Source organism: Lissotriton vulgaris, chromosome 8 (assembly GCF_964263255.1).
Source record: "Lissotriton vulgaris chromosome 8, aLisVul1.2, whole genome shotgun sequence".
In the NCBI taxonomy this organism is placed as follows: Eukaryota; Metazoa; Chordata; class Amphibia; order Caudata; family Salamandridae; genus Lissotriton; species Lissotriton vulgaris.
In genome coordinates this window covers 113199209-113221085 of record NC_141696.1, presented here as the reverse complement: position 1 = coordinate 113221085, position 21877 = coordinate 113199209, and the positions used below count along the sequence as shown (strand labels likewise).

Genomic DNA, 21877 nt, shown 5'->3' with positions numbered 1-21877 from the left:
TTTGCCTGTGTTAGCCAGGAGACAACTGAAACCCTTTAATTGCAGAAGCCATTTTTATTAAGACTTGGGCACAGCGTAATAGCAAAGCGTGTTCCTATTAACTCATTTCAAGGTGGCAACACTGTTTTGTATCAGTGTACCTAGCAATATCTTGTGGCAGACAGTTTGTCTGATATGGTACCAAGTTTCCTCACGCCTGAGCCCTACACCTGAATCCGAAAGGCCTTTGGGACTCCGCAGGTCTCTGGTTCGCACCCTACCTCCCACTGCACATTAGATGTGATTAGATTCATAGCCAGCTTAAGATAGTGAACTCAGACCTAGGTGCCAAGCGTCCCCTTATCACACTTCCTGTTTTAAATTTCACACAACACAACTCAAGAGGTTCGCACCTAAGCATTGAAAAGGTGTCAGGAAACAAAAGAGCGGTAAATAAATCAAATATCGGCTCAGTGGACACGGCATATCATTTAAAATAGCAAAGATGGAGTTAATAGTAAAAGAGAACACCTTATTTAAGGGAACACATTCTTTAAAAAAATAGAAACTAATATTAGATACCTTTCCAGGCATACGTCCTTAAATAATGTACTCATAACATATGACGTGAGACGTCAAGCAACACCTACATTAAGTGATTATTATTCCACTTTTTTCTTCCTCCAAATCTGCTGATTTGTGCGGGACGGGCCACAATTGAGGGGTAATTCACTTGTGGAATTTCACTCTTCGCTAGAAGAGTAAAGTACACCACCATTTTTTCTTCTTGATTTAGTGTTTTGTAAAAATTATCTGCTACCGTACAAACCTAAATTATTCCCTAAGTTAGTACAGCAATAATGCCTGTTACAGAGTGAGGGCTTGGTCTGGCTTACCCGCTACCTCTCCACCAATCATCTTTCCCACAGCGTCAAAGAAGGTGCCTCTGTCTTCACTGCGGGGACCAGCAGCGCTACCATGGTGTCACGCCTCCTCACTAGGGCCAGCCACAATGATCTTTCCTCTATACTCATCCTCTCACATTTACCTCCATGCAGCCACCTACGCGGTTGATGTACTCGTGCAACACTTGTGGAACTTTCCTCAGTTACCTCCTCCCATAGCAGACCACGGCATGTCATGATGCTTTAACTAACTTCCCGTGGGACACCACACAAGATGACAGATCGGTCTTGGGTCCATTGAACATGGTTAGATTTGGACTATTGTCCCTGAGAAGGATGGTTTTCTTCTTGACAGGCCCCTCAAGAGATCCACAGGCAGCAAGTGACATAAAACCAAGAGTATGCCCTCAATAATAAAGTTTATGAAGTACCCATGCTCGTCAATGCTGTAGGTGTGCTCAATATTTGAAAATAAATTGTAAGAGGCTGGGCACACCTTGCTTAAGCTTTATATACCTGAATTTATATCGTTCTAGTATGCGTGCTGCTTAGGTAAGCACAATGTCCTAATTGTGCTGATCAATTTAACTAACAGACACCAAGCGAAACCACTTGACCTAATGCGCACTGTTGCACTTCCTGCTGGAATGCTCTATTTCACATATCAACAAAAAATTTTTTATCAACTTTAAAATAGATTTCATCTTCAAACACAATTGCATAGTTTTCACTTTGTTATTTTACTAGTAGCTTTTTCAAAAAATAGAATCAACGATTATAACCAATTATAAATTTCATTGGGTTACAATTTGCCAAGAACTTTTCTCACATATACATTTTTACATTTGTTTGCGATGCCCTATGCATTTCGGGCCTCTTGGCCCTTCCTCAGGGGATGTATCTGGAAAAAATCAGAAAATTCATACCATTTGATATATTCCTTCAACAGTGAAGAGTATGCAGTCTAAAAATTGTTTGACAAGATAAATCTGAGAAGTACGATTTAGAGTGCATGCCTTGATGTGATTAGCTAGATTGAAAATGAACAATAACAGAAAAGCGGGGGACAACAGATATTCTGTTGTCCCCCGCTTTTCTGTTCTTGTTCATTTTCAATCTAGCTAATCACAGATGTTCTGTTGTCCCCCGCTTTTCTGTTCTTGTTCATTTTCAATCTAGCTAATCACAGATGTTCTGTTGTCCCCCGCTTTTCTGTTCTTGTTCATTTTCAATCTAGCTAATCACATCAAGGCATGCACTCTAAATCGTACTTCTCAGATTTATCTTGTCAAACAATTTTTAGACTGCATACTCTTCACTGTTGAAGAAATATATCAAATGGTATGAATTTTCTGTTTTTTTCCAGATACAGCCCCTGAGGAAGGGCCAAGAGGCCCGAAATGCATAGGGCATCGCAAACAAATGTAAAAATGTATATGTGAGAAAAGTTCTTGACAAATTGTAACCCAATGAAATTTATAATTGGTTATAATCGTTGATTCTATTTTTTGAAAAAGCTCCTAGTTAAATAACAATGTGAAAACTATGCAATTGTGTTTGAAGATTAAATCAATTTAAAAGTTGATAAACATTTTTTTGTTGATATGTGAAATAGAGCATTCCAGCAGGAAGTGCAACAGTGCGCATTAGGTCAAGTGGTTTCGCTTGGTGTCTGTTAGTGCTCAATATTCGACCCTGATGAGCAAACAAAGCCCATCTTGCCCCACATCATCTACCTACACGCTAGATGACTTCATGACGCAGATTACGCCACTCACCACTGCCTGCGACAACATGTCTGCCACAAAGACCTCCAGCTGCCCGCTGCCTATACCAGGTCAACTTGCTCCAGACATATCCTCTCTGGTCCTTGCGCACCACCATCTTCCACATAAAAATCTTTCTTTTCAGAGCTCATCTTCAGCCCGCTGCGGTTTCCTCCCACCCAACAATGAGCCCACACTGCTGCGCCAGAACTCTGTGTTTTTATTTTACTGCCTGAATCTCATGTTTTTATCTGCAGCCCTTGAGAGCGAAGGCGGCGTATAAATAGACGCCAACATGTACGCATGCATCAGTTTATTTCAGCGGCACGAGCCAGCTGGCACAAAGGAACAACAGGACATTTTTATAACTGGTTATGTATTCAGCGGCATTCATCCCTCCATAGGAAGGGGACTCAAATTCTCAGTATCAGATGAAACATTTTCTCCAAATTAGAGACATAACACCGACACTTTTAAGCAGATTCAATTAACTTGGAGCCGTGTGGTGTAGTCCTGAGCAGAGAAGAGGAAGGGGTGATGATGTCTGTGAGATTTCCACCCTTCCTAAACACCAAACAGCATGTCCCTCCCAGGCCTACATGGACTCAGTCCTGCCCTGCCTCCCTTCTCCAACTCTGCGGTCTTGGACCACCCTAAATTTTCCAACCCAAAAAGATGAGTGTAGCAGTGGTCACTCCCAGTTCCTTGGCTTTCTGCATTCATTTAGGCTTACTGTTTTTCTGCCCCTTCGTTGCCCCACTTCCTGTCACTTTTCTTTTCTGTTCCACTTCCTGTCACTTTTCTTTTCTGTTCCACTTCCTGTCACTTTTCTTTTCTGTTCCACTTCCTGTCACTTTTCTTTTCTGTTCCACTTCCTGTCACTTTTCTTTTCTGTTGTTCCACTTCCTGTCACGTGACTCTGACCCTCCAGAACAAGGTGATTCAGACACCAGAGTTTTTTTTACTGTGGCCCCGCCAGTAGCAGTGATGCTGTATCCCCGTGGCATGGTACAATGCCTTTATCGACCAATGGCGTCTTGGAATATTTCAGAGCGCCTCATGGTGACACTTGAGTATTGCTTGCTGCAAATTGGAACCAACACAATGTGTTCAACCAACACAATCCACTTAAATGAAAACAGTGCACACAAAGTGCATGCAGACAAAAACGGTACTGTGCTGAGGGCCCCCCCTTGAACTTGCCCCTCCGCCCGCACTGCGAGGTCAGCGGGGGCCTTTCTTACTCCGCTGGAGTGGTGATACCCACAGCAGTGTCGCCGGAAGATAGTGTGGCTCATGACGTCCTCCTAGAGCAATGGCCCCTGCTAACCCAACCGAGAGACCGACCGAGAGGGCACAGTAGGAGATTGGTGAAGTAGTAGTGGGCAAGCAGGGCCAGAGGCAGGTGCAGAGACTAGCAAAGAAATTAATAGTGCAAGTAAGTTCTAAAATTGGCACAGTTGATATAGACACTATTATAGCCCGCCGTAGAGGGCTATACCGGCTATTAAAGGCCCTCTCCAGTGTTAAAGGCCCCGAGCCGAAGGCAAGGGCCTTTAACAAGGGAGAGGGACTTTAATAGCAGTATAGCCCATCTACGAAGGGCTATAAGGCTATTAGAACATTCTGTCACTAGAGGACAGAATGTTCTAACAAAAAAAACAAAGCCTTTTGGAAGCGTGAGGGGATTGGAATTCCCTCAGGATCCCTGAAGCCTTTGTTCACAGCCAGAGCTGTGAACAAAGAAACATTGGAATGTTGGAGCTCCAGGCTTATACCAGCCATTATAAGCCCGGAACACTCCATTGTTTTCAATGGAGCTCCCAACATTCCAATGTTCTAATGCTCCTTCTAGATTAATTTTGTGATATTGTGGTGCTCTAGTCCATTAAGAAATCTGAATAATTTTGCAGTCTATCCAGCGCATGTTGTTTACCATTATTAGTCGATTCTGAGATTAGAGCTTCATTGTCAACGTAATTCGGAGGTTCTCCTCCTATATTTCAAAATGACACCAGTTTGTCTCACATGCCCCTCCAGGTCTCCAGGTCTCCAAAGATCCCTTCTCCTGCGAATCCCTCAGCGTTCCATGTGGTTCCCGACCGTCTTTGACCTCTGCATGGAGTCCCTTGGGGCTCGACTCCCCGATAAAACATACAAAATTCACCAACACGCTGATGACTTGCAACTCACTAGAAATTCCCTTCTACTCCAGACACCAGCACCTCAAACGCTGCCTGCGCCTCATTGAGACCTGGATGCCCAGCACCTATCTGAAGCTCCTCCCCACCAAGACAAAATTCCAGTTATACAACAAGCACAATGAGCAAGACAAAGTACAAACCTTCCTTACTGACCTGAATCTTGATGGCTTCAATCCCCAAATTTCACCTATTGCCACTTTTGGAGAACAACCTCTCACCTCAAGGATCATATTGCCAAGAAAACAAAGACGGCCTGGCACCAGCTCTCTCTGCTGAAAAAAGTCAAACCATTCCTTATGAAAGCAACTTCCGAAAAGCTGTTCAAAGCTTGTAGCCTTGCATCTGGATGGTGCTAATAGCCTACTCCACGCTGGCACCATTTAGGAGCATCCTACATGCCACTGCATGTCTCATCCAGGGCCTGAAGAAATATACCAACATCACCCTCCATCCAGATGGAACTCCACTAGCTCCCTTTGCCGGACCACACCATCTTCACAACCAGCTGCATCTGCACTATTGCCTGTCTGGCTGTCCAGCTCACCAGCTCTGGTGGCTCTCAGCACCCCAGCAGCCAGGATACCATCAGACTGGAGACACAAGGTATAGGAAGAGGGCAACAGTCCTTGCCCGTTTATGAATCCCGATCTGGAGCAATCTACAGATATCCTTCAGGACTGTCCCTACCCTGCTGCAATTCATCATGATGCAGTGACAGACAACAAGCCAAGTACTCCTCCAACCACCTGTGGAATGTACCCTTGCCTTTTTGACCCAGTGCTGTGCTCCCGCTAGGTGCAAGCTAAACAAGTACCATATACATACTTACACCTTTATATTCTAGAAGGCAAAATCGTGAGCTCCACATTCAACTCCCTGCCTGACGGGATCAAATAAACACCTGAATGTTAAGGTGTGAAGCGACCTCTGGATAACTTTTGTAAAGGGGCCATATCGTGTCAGAAGCATAATACATATTCGTTGCCCTCCTCCACTATGTTTAATGTACTTGTCAGTCCATATCTGCCTTTATAATTTCCATACTTTTATGTACAAAGGCAAATTTACACAATATATATGAAATAAAACCAAGCAAGGAGGTTCACTCAAGAAGGTTGTTTGGGAAGAGGAGTCATCCACATCTCCTAAAGGTAAAGAGAACCAATGACCTACGAGCAAGCAATCCTTGTATTTTGATCTTCTTGGTATTGGGTACATTTGAAAAGGGATCAAGTAAGGTTGGTGTGGTCAACAGAAGACTACAGGCTTGGAATGTAATATTGCAAATGCATTATTGACAAAGCGAGACATCGACACATCGAGAAACCTTGGAGAATAAGAACCACTAAAATCTACTGGAAATGTATTCGTGGGTTATACCCCTAGTACAAAAACGTCAATCTCTGCAAATCACTAAAGGAAATTAAAATTGAAAACTGTACTAGATAAAGTTGTTTGGAAATTAGTAAAGAAATGCGGCTCCATAAATCTTAAAAATTATTAAGTCAAATATTGCAAGGGTCACACAAACCTCACTGAAAAGATAGTCCTTTCCAATTGACAACGCCATAATACCATGTCGTGATGCCTAATGAAAAGCATTTGCTCATGAAGTGTAATGATGAAAGGGTCTTTGCAGTAATGTTCCACAGTCATCTGTCATGTGATAAGTCTTGCATTAAATGTACGATTCAAAGTAATTAACTAGTGCAAAGAATCATTGAACAAATCAATAGAACCTCAAACTATGAAGTTGTAAAAATGCATTAACTCATTCTCAACGAATACAATGCCTCGCAAGAAAGGAGGCCAACACTTTGATGGAGCACTTCCACAAACAAAAAGAAACTAGAAATTAAATAAATTAAAATACAATTTTGAATCAAATGTAACACTTCTGTAAATAAATCTACTACTTGAGTGAAGGAATTCAGCAAAGCTGTAAAGCCCTTTATTCCAACAGAGAGTAAAAGTTTGCACCTGATGGAGTTTCCCAAAAATAGTATCCAAAGTAGAAAGGAGTATTCCCTTCTAAGAAACCTTACCAATACCTACCAATTCTCAGTTCAGATTGACCTCACTGTAATTAGAGATAGCACTCCAAAACTGGGAAAGCATGCCTTTTTGTTTGTGTCTTCTTATTTTTAGGTATGACCTAGAGACAGCTTCAATGTTTTAACACCCTTATCATGTTTTGCAAAACAATTAATTATATAGCTCTTTCAATCAGCACCTTCATCCTTCGGTCTCTTCGAGCACCATTCACATTTACTTTTGCCCGCCAGGGCCTAAAATATGGGGCAATAGGTCAGTCTAACTTTAGCAATGGCTTTCTTCACTGAGTGACAGCATTATGTTCTTGCACCTGTGCACATCTGCCTAAAAAGTAAGCCACTACAGTGCCAGGGCTGGTAGACGTTCATGTCAACTTTAGAAGACAGTATATTTTTGTTGACATACTTTTACACTTTTAATGTGTATTGCATATGTTTGCAAAAGAAAATAGAAAAAGAATCACTGGCTAGCCATGTCCAGACCTTTTGGTTTTTCCAATGCTTGTTTATATTGGGGCTTCTGTGCAAGACATGCTTTATACTGATAAACAAGAAGTACATTGAAATCTGAAAAAACAGAGGAATTCAAAACTGGATTGTATTGATAGAGACACTAAACATTAGGACATGTTTATCTAACAGGCTGTGAATGAGATATTCTGCAATTGCTCCCCGGACCATTCGGTGAATGATTCCAACTGACACATGACGCAGCCGTACCGTTTTATACAAGTCGCTCATCATGCGCGTCAACAACAGCTGAAAATTCTTGTTTTTATAGGATTCTTACAATAAATTATATTATGGTACTGGTGCTGCCCTCCGTGGCTACACCTGTCCTTTCAGACTCGCCTAGTACTAGGCGTGCAAGCAGTGACGTAATGCAAAATGATGCCCCTCCCCCCACAGAACGTGACGCGGGCCTCTCAGTTTCCCAAATATACATTGGCCTTGGTCTGAATAGGGGTCCCATGAAGAGCTGTGAGTCAACCGAAAGTGTTGCACCTCACCTCTCCACATTGCGGAGGCTGTAAAGACTGTAGTACACCCCTGGTACAAGCAACAGATAGTCAATGAGGTTTTATGCCAATACTAACACCCATAAGAGTACATTAATAAGTTAAAGTCTGGTATAGGGTCAGAACATCAGAAACTGGGGTATGTAGAAGGGACAGCATGTTGGGTGGAGACATGTAAGTAGTAGTAACTGAGCTTATAAAGCGCCTGGTTACACAAGCCAGTGTGTCCCCACGCTGTACCGCTGAGGAACCCATCCTGGCCTGTTCCTATGAGGCGCCCACTCCTGGGCACCCGAAGGTGAAGCCAGGCATCCTTAGCGATTAGGGCCGGTGTGTCAATATAAAAGGTGAGTTATGCTCCAAAGGTGTGTGCCACCACGTATAAACTAATAAACATTGGCAGATTCACCACAGAGCCTGGTGTATGTGAATTCCAGTTTACACATTAAATAACTATCTTAACTGCATGTGGATCCCTTGCAAAGCAGGTGATTACACCAATGAAATGCACTGAAAATGGATGCACTTACCTTTCGGGTCGACCTGTGCCAGGTACGTGAGGACACAACTCTTGGCTCCTTTGTTCTCGATCAAGTAGCCGGTCTGGATCGACACAGCCCTCACCATATCTTTCCTTGGAGGGTATTTCTGTGAAAAGGACAAAACATTTCCATTAACTTCAGAGCACAGGATCAATAGGTGCAGCATTTCATGTTCAATCATAAAAAATGTTGCAACTTAAGTGTATTGGGAAAACGTTGTTGCTTTTCAACATTCACTTTTCACTGATGGCATCTGTCGATGTCAAAATCTAGTTGCAGCCATTTTGGGAGTAGGCCTGGTTGTGAAATTCTGCTCCGCTCGCAGTGTTTTTCCTACTCCGCATAGCACGCGGAGCTCTGGAAAACTCTGTGATGCAGAGTTTTTGCTTCGCTCACGCTCTCCAATGTTAAATTGGCAAGCGCAGGTGAGAAAAATCTTACTCCAGACTACCTCCTGGCGAGATTTCTCAATGCAGCCAGTCGCAGATGGGCACTACTGCCGGCGTTGAAAAACCTTCCGTTCGTATTGAGGAAGCTGCCGCTCGAGTAGAACATCTAGTTGGGCAGCAGAAAGAAGCAGCGCCCTCTTGCGCTGTGCGTGGTGCCGTTCGTGCTGATTGTACACCAGCGCAAATGATTCATGGTGCTGTAAGAGTGGCACAGACCATGGAATTGTCACCATAACTAGAAAACCTTCGAATGATGGAAAAGCCTTAAAATTCAAGAAAACAACATATTGAGTCATGTTTGGGAGGAGAGCACTTTCCTTGGCTATGTAGAGTTCCTCTCATACCTACAACCTTTTAAAGAATTTCTGTTCCATTGGATCAAAATACTCACATTTACCTGCTCTGTAGCACTCCAATCTACTCTATCAGGCCAGTTACAAAGCACCGACCATCCCCGTTGAGCCTCGCGTTTATATAGACCAGAACACATGGAGCATCACTGGGTAACTGTGGAAATTGTAAAATACCCACAAAAATCGGGAATATGTAGGTATTTTTTAAGAAATTGGATGATGCTAGAATCCGAGGGGAATGTGTCTATAGATTTGTGGAATTTCTCAGCTATTAGTTTAACATTTTATGTACAGACCGTCACATCCAAATAATTAACAACCAACTTACTAAGGCTATGTTGCTTCTAATCAGACAGTCCATCCTTTTCAAATATTTAAAACATTAGCTTAGAAGCTCTTCAGATCATTAAAAGATGAGCTGTGCACCTACACTATAATTACTAGGACAGAGCTCTCTTGCAGACCAGGAGTTCCCTTGAAATCCACGGCACCGCCAATCCTCGGGTGTGAGCGAAGCGGTACGGAAGCTTTTTCATACAGGAGGAATGGCTGTGCGAGGGATCTGTTTGGTCCCGACTACCTTGGAGAGACACCTGCATCCAAATTTCCATCAGCAACAGGTATAATGTGCACTAACACAGCACTTGGGAGCTGCAACTCGTAGAATTAAGGTACTGGACATATCTCTTTACCATGTCTTATCTGGATATCCTCTTCTTTTCCTCTTATCTTCCCGTCTCCCTTCTAGGATAATAGCTGTACGGAATCGCACAAAGAACTTGCGCTTCCCTCAGTAGTGTACATATGTGACTAGCCACTGCCAGGTATGTCGAACGGAATAGCAACGAATGGGCCTTGGATTTTGGGGTGCTCCCTTTACTTAAGCACATTCTTCAATAACATAGATCGGAAAGGAACCGATCCACTATTTGAAGCAGCAACCTTAGTAATGATAATTATTTAAACATTGCTAGTAATTTTGCTTGGCTAAATTCTAGGTTCAATATAAGAACTCTGACACAAATTCTTCTAGAGTTTAAAAAAAAGATGCTACTATCTTTCGACCCATTTCTAATTGGATGCAACTTTTGAATGTCCTTAGCCATTCTCTCATTGGATGCAACTTTTGAATGTCCTTACCCATTCTCTCATCGGTTGCAACTTTTGAATGTCCTTACCTATTCACTCATTGGGTGCAACTTTTGAATGTTCTTACCCATTCACTCACTGGATGCAACTTTTGAATGTCCTTACCCATTCACTCATTGGATGCAACTTTTGAATGTCCTTACCCATTCTCTCATTGGATGCAACTTTTGAATATCCTTACCCATTCTCTCATCGGATACAACATTTGAATATCCTTACCCATTCTCTCATTGGATGCAACTTTTGAATGTCCTTACCCATTCACTCATTGGATGCAACTTTTGAATGTCCTTACCCATTCTCTCATTGGATGCAACTTTTGGATGTCCTTACCCATTCACTCATTGGATGCAACTTTTGAATGTACTTACCCATTCTCTCATTGGATGCAACTTTTGAATGTACTTACCCATTCTCTCATTGGATGCAACTTTTGAATGTCCTTACCCATTCTCTCATTGGATGCAACTTTTGAATGTCCTTACCCATTCTCTCATTGGATGCAACTTTTGAATGTCCTTACCCATTCTCTCATTGGATGCAACTTTTGAATGTCCTTACCCATTCACTCATTGGATGCAACTTTTGAATGTCCTTACCCATTCTCTCATTGGATGCAACTTTTGAATGTCCTTACCCATTCACTCATTAGATGCAACTTTTGAATGTCCTTACCCATTCTCTCATTGGATGCAACATTTGAATTCATGGGAAGGTTTATAGAGGGGCTGAGAACTGGTTGGTAAGGCAGACTTCGGTTCAACTGGACTGGTATCAGTCCTTTCACTGCCACAAACACATGATGGGAAATCCTCTCAACTGCACTTATTGTGAATGTTACCACTGCTGACACCGTCAGTGGTGGAGTTAAGTGGGGTGCACCAGGCTGCCAAACAAGAATTCTTTAGCTTTACAAATTTATTTGGAATGCAAAAAAATGAAAGGCATCGAGCGAGCCCCCGGAAACTATTTTCATTTTGACACAGGTTCCACTTTGAGCTGCTATTAAAGCAAAGGGCGATCTGGCCCACCTCATAAACGAGTGCCCGTAGGTCAGGTCGTTTTGGAACAAGATAAACAAGTTCATCAACACTGTAGTGGGGGGAACCATACAGGAAGGTCCCGATGGACTAGCCACCGCTTTCATGGCCCCAGACCTAGAATCTAAGGAGGACAGGGACCTGGTTGACCTTCTACTCACAGCGGCAGCTAAAACAGTTATAGCGAACTGGAAGAACACTGGCAAGGCGACATTTAAGAGATGGGTCAACTGGGTAACCTTCCTCAGGGGGGCGGACAACATCACGGCAAGTTACTCAACCAGTCACACAGCAAGAAGCGAGATGTGGGCCGCCCTAGACACACACTTAGGGTCACACAAACCCCCGTAGACAGATAACCGCCCAACTCCGTTGGTGGTAACCCGCCGCAGGCTAGAGGTGAACCACCTAGCTAATGGTCTGTACCCCACACCCCCTATCCTCCCTTCTCACTTTCTTTCCAGTCTCTTGGGGCTTATAGATACGCCATCTACCAATATCAGACGCCATGCCTAAATACCAAATGTACCCACAAGATGCCTGTATCTCATCTGTATGTGTCCCCGCATTACCACTGTACTGCATTACAAATATCTTCAATAAAACTCTTTGAAATAAAAAAAGAACAAGCATAAAAACTTCCCTCCCAAAGGATCCAATCGTTTATTTCAAGCAGCTCTTCAAGTGAAGCTCTGTTCCGCAAGGTGTCTCAGAAGGTTTAGGATTCGGTAACTGGCTGCCTGTGGCACGTACTAGCATGGAACAGTCCTAAATCACCCTGAGGACATAACTTTCTGAAAGCCTACTTGGAACTCAGAATGTAAAACCGGGTCGCCAAAGAAAATCAATTTGTGGCACAGAGGAAATATCAAATAAATAAACGTGCATCCTTCTGTCTGTGTTTTGTGGGGCTGACCCTCCTTCTTTATGGGGTAAGTAACTCATATGGGGAAAGTATTTTCATTTTGTAAGACTTATTTGGGCATATTCTATAAAAATATATCACAAGTGTGCAAATCAATTCCTTATGGAAGCGGAATATGTCCCTTGAAGAACCTAGAATGTTGATCTTTAAAATATTGTGAGTCATAAAGAACAGGGTAAATTTCACAATACATTGACACTGACCGCGTGTTTGACGGAGTAGTTCATAATGATGTAATCCAATCCCATTGGTAACCAGGACCGCAGCGTGATGACGTCTCTGTTCTTCAACGGTTTCGGGCACTTCCCTACATGAAAAGATTAGAACATAGAATTACATTTCATATGATGCAAATTGTTACCAATAGGGTAGGTCTGTTTCTGACTTGCTGAGGTTAGAGGAGGGGCTTAGGGGACGGTCATTAGTATGGTGACCAGTCCGCCATGTTTACAGCGATTATACCGGGTTTCCCCCCTGGTATTAACTATGGGCTACTCCCCGGTAGGCTGGGAACCAGGGGCTACTTCTAGGGGTGGGTCAGAGGAGGGAGCATCCGCTATCCAGCCTGGCAAACAGCCCTCAGGGAACACACTTACAAATTTCTTGTAAACACATGTACTACCCCTGAATTCTCCCGGAGGCAGTCACAGTCACATGCAACACCAACTCAGAACACAAGGGGGATTGTATGAACACATTTTCCAGGGCTGCCTCTAGCTCACCACAGTTTTACCTACTCTGGTTTGGTGCCCCAAGAGCCTCCACTTGTATAAACCACTTTCCCAGTTCCTGCGGGTTCCTTCCAGTCAGTGCAAGGCCTGCACTGCTATTGCAGGCCCTGCACTTAAAGCCAGAACACCTGCAACGTCACCACACCAGTCCAAGTTCTTCCCGACCTATCAGTGCTTCATTTGTAAAATACAACCTCCCACTTGACGTACAACAGCCAGTTACTAGCTGGCAGATGACCTGGGAGTAGAAACTTCACCATCTGTTGCCTTGTTGCAATGAACCAATTGGTATGTGTGGCAAGGGAAAGCCATGCGAGGTGCCCAATGGTGTTTTGGTGCACACTGGTTCATCCAGCGATAGACAGATGGTCATGTTTACCCTTTTCATGATCCTTCGGTGGCCAGTGGCACCAGTAAGCCACCCAAGGCCCCTTCCGGTAGTCCAGAGACACACTCCCTGTGCAACCCCACCTTGTCACCGCGGATTAGCACCGGCCCCTCATTCATACATTTATCCGGGACACCTCCTTACTCACGCAGGAGTACCAGGCTGATAAGGGCAGCATTTTTATTGCTTCCTCTTTGAAGAAACAGGACCATTTTTACAGCAGAAGCGCTCAACAGCAAGGTTGTTGGCATCAAGGAAGTGAATATCAAAGCTGCTGATTTTTTTTTGTTTTTTTGTAAACATATTTTATTAGTTGCATATGAACAAAATACAGGACATAATAATAGTCATTGATGTAAAACTTCAAATCAATGCTTTGCACTTCATGCTATAATACTTGAACTGTGATCAGCTGTAACATCAGGTCTCCAATTCAATAGCAGCAGTGCAAATTACTCATGGCCCCCATCCTACTTCGCATGGAAAGCCAGCCAACTACCCCAACTGCCTCTAACCTCGACCCGTTCCCACCCCGCTCCCCCCGCCACTGGTGTGTAACACATGAAATATCATAGAGAAATCGCATCACTATTATCAGCCGCAATATAAGCATCCCCACCTTTGGAATGTTCAGGCCCCCCCCCCCACAAACCACGCTACCCAGTTAGTCCTCCTCTGTTTGTTGGTCATTCAACGACTGCACCAGCATCTCCCAGGCCATCGCCGCTTCTAAGACTTTTTCATTATTCGAGCGTCGTTCCTGTTGGAATCTAAAGGCACTCTCACTGCTGGCCCATTTACTGAACTCTGCCTTCCGTCTCCTACTATTGGGACCCTCCTTCGATTTCCAGTGCATTGTTATTTCCCTTTTTGCTAGTAGCAATCCCATATCAACAAATTTACTGGTCACCTTCGTTTTGGACGTGTGGGGAAACCAATGCAACAAGCATGTAGCTATATCATAATCCAGCCGTCGCTCAGTGATTGCATTCCATAGGTCTCCCACTTCCTCCCAATAACCCCTAACTTCGGGCATTCCCATAGCATGTGCTCCAGTTCCACCCCTTCTCTTGCACATGTAGAACAAGCAGCGTCCTCTACCTGGAAGTATTTCCTGATCTTACCCGGCGTTAAGTATGCCCTGCGCAGTATGAAGAAATCAAAGCTGATGATGTCTAAGTTGTCAGTCTCCAAGATGACAGCAGTGAAGCATTATGGGTCCAGTAATCTGATGAACTCGTGAATGCCACCTACTGTTATCTCAGCTTTAAGATACGAATGACAAAAAAAGCACCATGGAGAGGGCCAGGAGCCTTGGGATGGACATGTGAGTTTCCAGGGAGCTGAATATTGTATGGGAAGGTAACACAACAGCGTGTTGTTAGTGACAAGACTTGCATTTGTAACTTTATTGGAGAGATCAGTAAGTAGTCTCTGAATAGTAAAATACGCACCAGGTAGTGCGCAATTACAGACGGCACCCTAGGAAATTTGCCTAGCACAATAGGGAATATATAGTGTGTCAGTTCCATTTGTTGGTGGAGAAGTAGGCACTTATGAGGTGGAAGAGGACGTGGGTGGGGGTATAGGTCAGGGAAGTGGCGATGTATTGACTGCAGATTAAAAAGGTACGTCTAGAGTCCCGCTCTGAATTTAGTTCTCCCTCTCTAAATTGTTATTGGGGATAGACCCACAGATAGCCCTCGACGAGGAGTCTCCAACCTTTCCCATGACGACAGCAACTTCTAATCACTGAAAAACATTCTGATCTCTGCTTAATATAGGATTCTGTAAGTGTACACATGGGTCAAGTAACTTAATTTCTGCCACTGAAGAATCCCAGTCATGCCCACTGAGCAAGAAGAATTAAAATCACAAGAGGTGTATCCCCAAAAGTTTTACCTAAAATCTTCAAGTAATAATGTTGTCTTTTTGCTCTTGAGTGAGAGAAACAGAGTAGGTGAGAGAGACAAAGAGGGAGAGGGAGAAAAAAGAATGAGAAAAAAAGAGAAAGTAAACTTTTAATAGAGAAGAAAATGAGTCAAAAAGAGTCCAGAAAGAAAGAAGAAACATTCAGACGAAAAATGTTAGGAAGGAGAGGAGAGATGACAAAGGGATAAAATATACAGACAAAAGTGAAAGAACGGAATCGAAGAATGAGATGAAAATAATAAAATAGAAACATGAAGAAAAAACTGTGAAAGGAAAGAAAAGAGGGATGAAGAAAAAGCAAAAGACCAAGAAAGAAAACAGTAGAAATAAAATGGGTAAAAATAAAAGAAAGAAGAAAAGAAATCAAGGAAGAGGAATGCGAAGATTTTATTGAAGACCGAAAGAGAAAGACAATTCATTGAGAATAAAAGAAAGGAGAAGAAAGAGGTGGAAAAAGAGAAAATGAAAAGAGATAAAAGAGAAACAGAAGAAGAGAATTAAAGAGGAAAGAAAGTTTTAAAAAACAGCCAGGAGAGGAAAAAGGACAATTAGAGAAGTTGAGGAAGAAAGGAGAGAACAGAAAGAAGGAAGCATAGTAAGGGAGACTGAACTACAGAGGAAGAAAAGAAAGAAGCACAAATAGAGCAATAACTGAAAAAAGAAATATGTAGAAGAATGAATAAGGGGTTGAAAGAGTAAGCAGGAGCTAATCAGGAAGTGTTGAGAAAAAGAAATCACGAACAAATGAATTAAAAAAAATGAAATAGAAAAAAGAAAGAAGGAAAGAGACGACATTAAAGGGAAAACCTGAAACTAATCAAGAAAGATTTCATAAGAGGTTAGCCTGCATGGTCTTCCAAGGCTTCACAGAATGGGTGGATTGTTTTAAAAGTGCTGCTTTAGCTGGTGGGTGTCTGCATATTTTCAAACCAGCTCATAGGGAATTATAATGTGTGTGCGGCTGAAAGGCAGCCTGCTCGACTATCTGGAGACACCTGCTCTCGACCTTGGCTTGGACGTCATTTAGGAGTCGCCAGGGGTTGCAGTTGAATGTTTGTGTATGTGTAAGCAGGTGTGTGTGAGTGAACGTAATGGTCAATGGTGCGTGAAGTCACTTCTGCTACCCCTGGCATTTGGGTGAATTGACGTTCATGGACCATGGGTGCTTGGTTGAAGTTGGTCAATCTTCATTTCTGTTCATCGTGGTTCCCGCATCGCAAGGATCGCAAGAGTGGTGCAGCATGTAGTGCGGAGACGGACGGAGATGAAGACATTTTCTACAAGGCAACCTTGTTTTCAAAATTTAGAGTCCTGCATACGACTCAGTGTGCCTCAAATTTAGTTTCAGTGGTAGGATAGAGTCAAAGTTAGGGTGATAAGAGCGCATATTCAATGATGGTGGACTAGGCAGGCGACCGCATGTAGGAACATCAACATTCAGCTATCCATTTTGTTGCAGACATTCACTCCCTAGGGAAGAGCAACCAAAGCTGCCCAAAGGAGGGCATAGTTTCCAAAAGGCAAAGGAAGGTAGCAATGGTGTTGGAGATCATTAACTTTTGCCAAGCACAGACACTTTTGGTCTAGCTGAAACAGGCAATGCCACTTGGTAAACCTTTTGATTAGGGATTTGCAAATATTATTGAAGAAACATTAGATGTATGTAAAAAGCAAACAACTCTTCTGCGATCCCTGATAGATCTATGCCACGAAATCTAACCCTGGTGAGCCAAGCTTCAGTTGCCCGATGATTGCACTAAATGCCCCAAGAAGTGGCAGCCATATTTTACAATGGCAAGGTTCCACCCAAACCCTACAGCCAGACACAGCCTTCCTCCGATGCCCTTTGAATTGCTACAATCTTCTTCTTCAACATTTCCTTCATGTTTCAACACACTCTCCCTATCCACCCACAGACACGAAGAAAAAAAGAAGCACAACTCACAGGCGTAGTATCCGATGTCCGCGTTGACCGTCAGCTTGCCTATATCAAAGGTCTCAATGACATTGGTGTCCCACTTCTTCCGGTACTCCACGTCATGCAGCACGTCATAGAGGTCTTCCGCAGCGATGTCCTTGCACTCCATCCTACACTGGAAGGGGCAGAAAGAAAAAGGAGAGCCTTAAACAGGGGGCTTAAGAATAAAACACATGTAAAATCCACAGTCACCAGTGTAGCAGGTGGAGTCAAGGTGTGGGAAGGAGCGGAGAGCGTGACAGGTGCAGAAGAACCTAAAAAGTGATAGCTCACTCAAAGCTTAATCATTTTAACACAAGTTTCCGATAAAGACAGGTATTATATAAACTAGAGCTGAGAATTAAATGAGCTAGATGTCCAAGAAAGGTTATACAACACCGGATCCATGCCGGTCTTCCTGGATATCTACATAAAATAAATGTACATATAATTAAAATAAATGCAACCCCTGTACAGCGTAAGCAGTTATCTCGATAACCTGACCACCGCAGGAAGTACAAGTGAGGAACAGATAATTTTTTGCATTCTGACTGGTGAAATCATTGACAAATCACAGTACCAAAAACACAGAGCACAAAAAAACAGCCAACAAACTTCAGCCACCTCCCCCCAACCTATAGGTAAAAGTTGCCAGGGGCAAGTCTACCCACCTTTGCATCTGTTCCTGTGTGCCCTAAGTGCAGGAACAATTTACAAAGAAATAAATCAAGCAAAACAGCACAGTCTGGACAGGCAGGACGGCTTCCTGTTCATCTACGGAAAATCCCCTCTCTTATTGAACTCAGGAAAGCTCTAAAAAAGTTGGCTTTTTGATGTGGAGTAGTTTGCAGTACATCTTTTTTTAGAAGAAGGATCTTTGTTACAACAACATCTTTTAGTCGCTTCAAGCTCTGCCTGTAGCCATGTTTCTTGGTTGTTTTAGCGCCAGGACACACTTCAGGGTATTTATCATGCTCTATAAAATTACTAACATAACTGTGACGGGGTGCTAGGAGAACCCCGAAATGACCCGGAGTGGTGGTCCGCCGCTCCCCTCTCACCTTGCCCATTGTCCCCACAGCTGCCGGAGAACGAGTGGGGAGAGAAACAGGACGATTGCTGGATACCACCTGAAACGGGACCTGGCGCCTTTAACTGGAACGACGAGGTTGCCGCAGCCCCGCCCCCCTTCTACGGAGTGACGTCAAAAGGCGGAAGCGTCTCAACATCGACGGACGGCGTTTCCCTGGAGGAAGACGGTGAGGCGAGACGAAGGAGCAGCGCGAGTGTGTATCCAGAGGAGGACGGAGTGCAGACGAGCCCAGCTGATATCATCAAGCCTGGAGGCCAACGTTTCGGTGCATCGCCCCGCCACGGTCCCGAGGGAGGAACGTGGCTTAACAAGGTACGGGGGCGAGTAGCGGGGTGGGTCGGACGGAGTAGCGTCCCTACCGAGTAATAACCGCTGCCGAGTGTACTTAGCGTCCCACGTGCCCCTTCCTTCACGAGCACTGAGAGCACTACGTGACGTTAGTAAAGTTCACTGTCACTTGGTTCCCTTCACTCCCCCTTTCCTCCACTGTTTGTACTGGACGTCCCAGTAACCGTTGGTTTTCTCTCTTTTTGCTTTCTGGGTTTCTGCGGTCCCGACGAGGAAGACCCCAGCTACCGGCGGAACAGCCACGACCGGAAACCTTCCTCAGAGACAGTGGGGATCACGTTGGGTATCGACGGAAGTACCCGGACACCCAGTTATTGAACTTTGGTTACGTTCCCTTAAAAAGAGACTGAAACCCTGAACTCCTTCATTGTTATGCAGAAGAAGACCTTTATTCCAATAAAACCCTCGTTAAAATCCCTACTTAAGGTTCCGACCTTTGTGTTTACCCCGAGTTCGGTCCAAACTGAAGGGCAGGTACTAGCTGAGCCACCCCCCCTGGGACAATAACATAATATACATAAAAGTTAAATAGTTCAGGTGGATCACAAACACATGGGTGTGAGTTGCTTGTTGGACTCCATGGAAGGGAAACCAGTCTGCAGATTTAACAAGCATTTTCAATACAATAGAGCTCACATTTCCAAGAGTTTAAGCTATTGTCATTTACAATGGCAATAGCTCAAACTCTTGTAAATACGAGACCTATTTCATTTCAAAGAAGCGGCTGCCATAGTCCGGGGCTGCTTGAAAGTGAAAGCGGGCATGGTGAGGAAAGCACATCATACCCGCAGTAGGAGAAACACATTAAAGAAAAGTGTGCTTACAAACTTAAGACATGCCTTGTCGCATCCGAAGTGAAGGGGCCAGTCGCCATGGGTGTTTTAAAATGCAGACAAGGCGGTAACAAGAAGGGACTAACAACAACTCGCAAGCCAGCTTTTACGTGAGGACAATGACACAAGTCAATGAAAAATGTGGGCGGGGCTTCACTTACATACTCCACCACAACAAGTCTCGCAGGGCAGCATATTTGCGCTGACTTAGGCTTGAACAAAAAATGAATGACCATTTCAAGGGGACAGAAGGCGGACTTTGCAATGAGTACATGCAGACAGTTACAGTGCTATAGTTCACTCCTGTCAAGTGTGTTTACGATGCTCTGTGTTTTAGGGAATGGAAGGCAAGACACAGTTTTCTAATGCTAAGTAGCCGATACCTAGCAGCCGATGATGGAGTGGAGAATACATTTAGCCTTGAATATCACTCTAGGATTTCAGCAAAAATGAAAGGAGTAAGGGCATCAGATGGAAATTAGATTAGTGGAGACACAGGAGATGGGTTGGAAGAGGGCCTAAAATGGATATTTTTCTTTTGTTGAGCCTTAGAGGCCATATAGAAGTGATGCATGTAGAGTTTTAAATATGGAGGTGGGCTGCAAGAGAGGGAAAGGGTACACAATCTTTGGGTGTCACCAGCCTAGAGGAGAGGATATCCCCTCTGGAGAAGGTGTCTAGCGAAAACAGTAGCAAGCTGAGGAATGAGCCTTCTAGAATAACCACAGGAAAAGAGGGGGACGAGAACACTGCGGAGCACCATGATACAAAGCACAAACAATTCAATCATTTCTTGTACCTTTTCGGAAAGTCACTGGCGCCTTTCTCATGGGACCGCTGTTCACTTGCAATGATCTAACTGTTTCGATTTGTGTCACTTGTTCTATTGGGGTTTGAATGCATAAGTCTATAAAAACTACATATAGTGGGGGAGAAGTTCAGCACTAGATGCTCCCAGGTGCAAGGGGGAGCCTTAGTCTCTCAATCTCATGATCTCGTAGATGGTTCAATTTTGCCTAATAAACATGTTCAGACTTCAAGTATGCATGAGAGCGTGTTTTTTTCTTTGACAAATGGAGATGTGAGTCGGGATTCAATTGGCTCAGGATCTTTGAAGAATGTTTTGCTGATCATCTGCATTGGAAAAGAAATTCCAAGGAAGACCTGGTGGGGAGGACCAGAACCATGCGTCCATAATTAATCACAATTTATTGCGATATATTTATTGCATCCGCTACCAGGATTCCAATCAATTTCAAGGAGATTACAGATTTCAGGGAACTGTAATTATTTTTGGGTTTTGAAAGCCCAATATCAGGACCACAAGGATTCATGGACATTTAAAGACATTCTCTCAGGCGGAGGGAACAATGGATGGAACGGCACGAACCACTGATTTATCCTATGTAAAACGAATCTTAATCGGACAGGTCTGAACTTACAACTACAGTCCTGCACCTGCCTACATCATTTACAAACCTAACCTACACATTGCAACATTGCACTGATACATCACATCCCTTATTCTCCCAGTGTTTTTCATTCATTTATAAACTGTTGGTTTCCTCTAAAGCACCACGGGCCAGATCTGAACTAAAAAAAAAATTAAAGAGCAAGAATAGGTAGGGATACATTTTGCAAAAAACAGGTAAGAAAGGTGGTTGGGCTCGTTTCTCAAAAGCAAGAAGTGGATTGCTATAAGTTGCACGCCCAGTTAGCGTAGGGTGCAACTTCTTGTAAGAGAAACTTTGAGTCTCCAGCAGCAAGAGACTGCTGGATCGGAAGTGGTCAGAGACCTACATAAAGAACATAGTTCAAGGACAATGAGGTGAAGAACATTTTACTAATATTCGAATGATGTAAGATAAGCATTCACTGAGGTTGGTTGGCGACATCGATGCATCATGAACCGGTCTGACAATGGTTGGGCATCTTCATCGTCCATTAGAGTGCTACAGCTCTGATGGTTAATTAGCTGAAGCAATGCCCTGATATACACATAAACATCAGCGAGAGAGAAGAGCTCTAATCACAACACCCAGTAGAGCTTACCGGATCAATTTTTCCATTCTGGACCTACCGTTTTTGCTTTGAAAGTCCTTCCCTACCATTTCTAATGTTGGCATGTTCTTCATTAAGTCGTTTCATATATCCCGCATCAACCGGTCCACTTCATCATTTGAGATTTTATATTTCAACTTTCGAAAACC

At 43.6% G+C, this 21877-nt stretch overlaps 1 protein-coding gene across 4 annotated transcripts in view; it reads right to left on the bottom strand.

The window, feature by feature from the left end:
- STARD10 (StAR related lipid transfer domain containing 10) overlaps nucleotides 1–21877 on the bottom strand; it is a 325536-nt gene that overhangs the window by 92474 nt on the left and 211185 nt on the right. For all 4 annotated transcript variants that reach the window (XM_086933785.1, XM_086933786.1, XM_086933787.1 and 1 more), the window contains 3 exons: nucleotides 17382–17529; nucleotides 12589–12692; nucleotides 8458–8575 (listed from right to left, as the gene is read on the bottom strand). In XM_086933785.1, the coding sequence (XP_086789911.1) occupies nucleotides 8458–8575; nucleotides 12589–12692; nucleotides 17382–17529 (370 nt within the window). The remainder of the gene's footprint in view (nucleotides 1–8457; nucleotides 8576–12588; nucleotides 12693–17381; nucleotides 17530–21877) is intronic.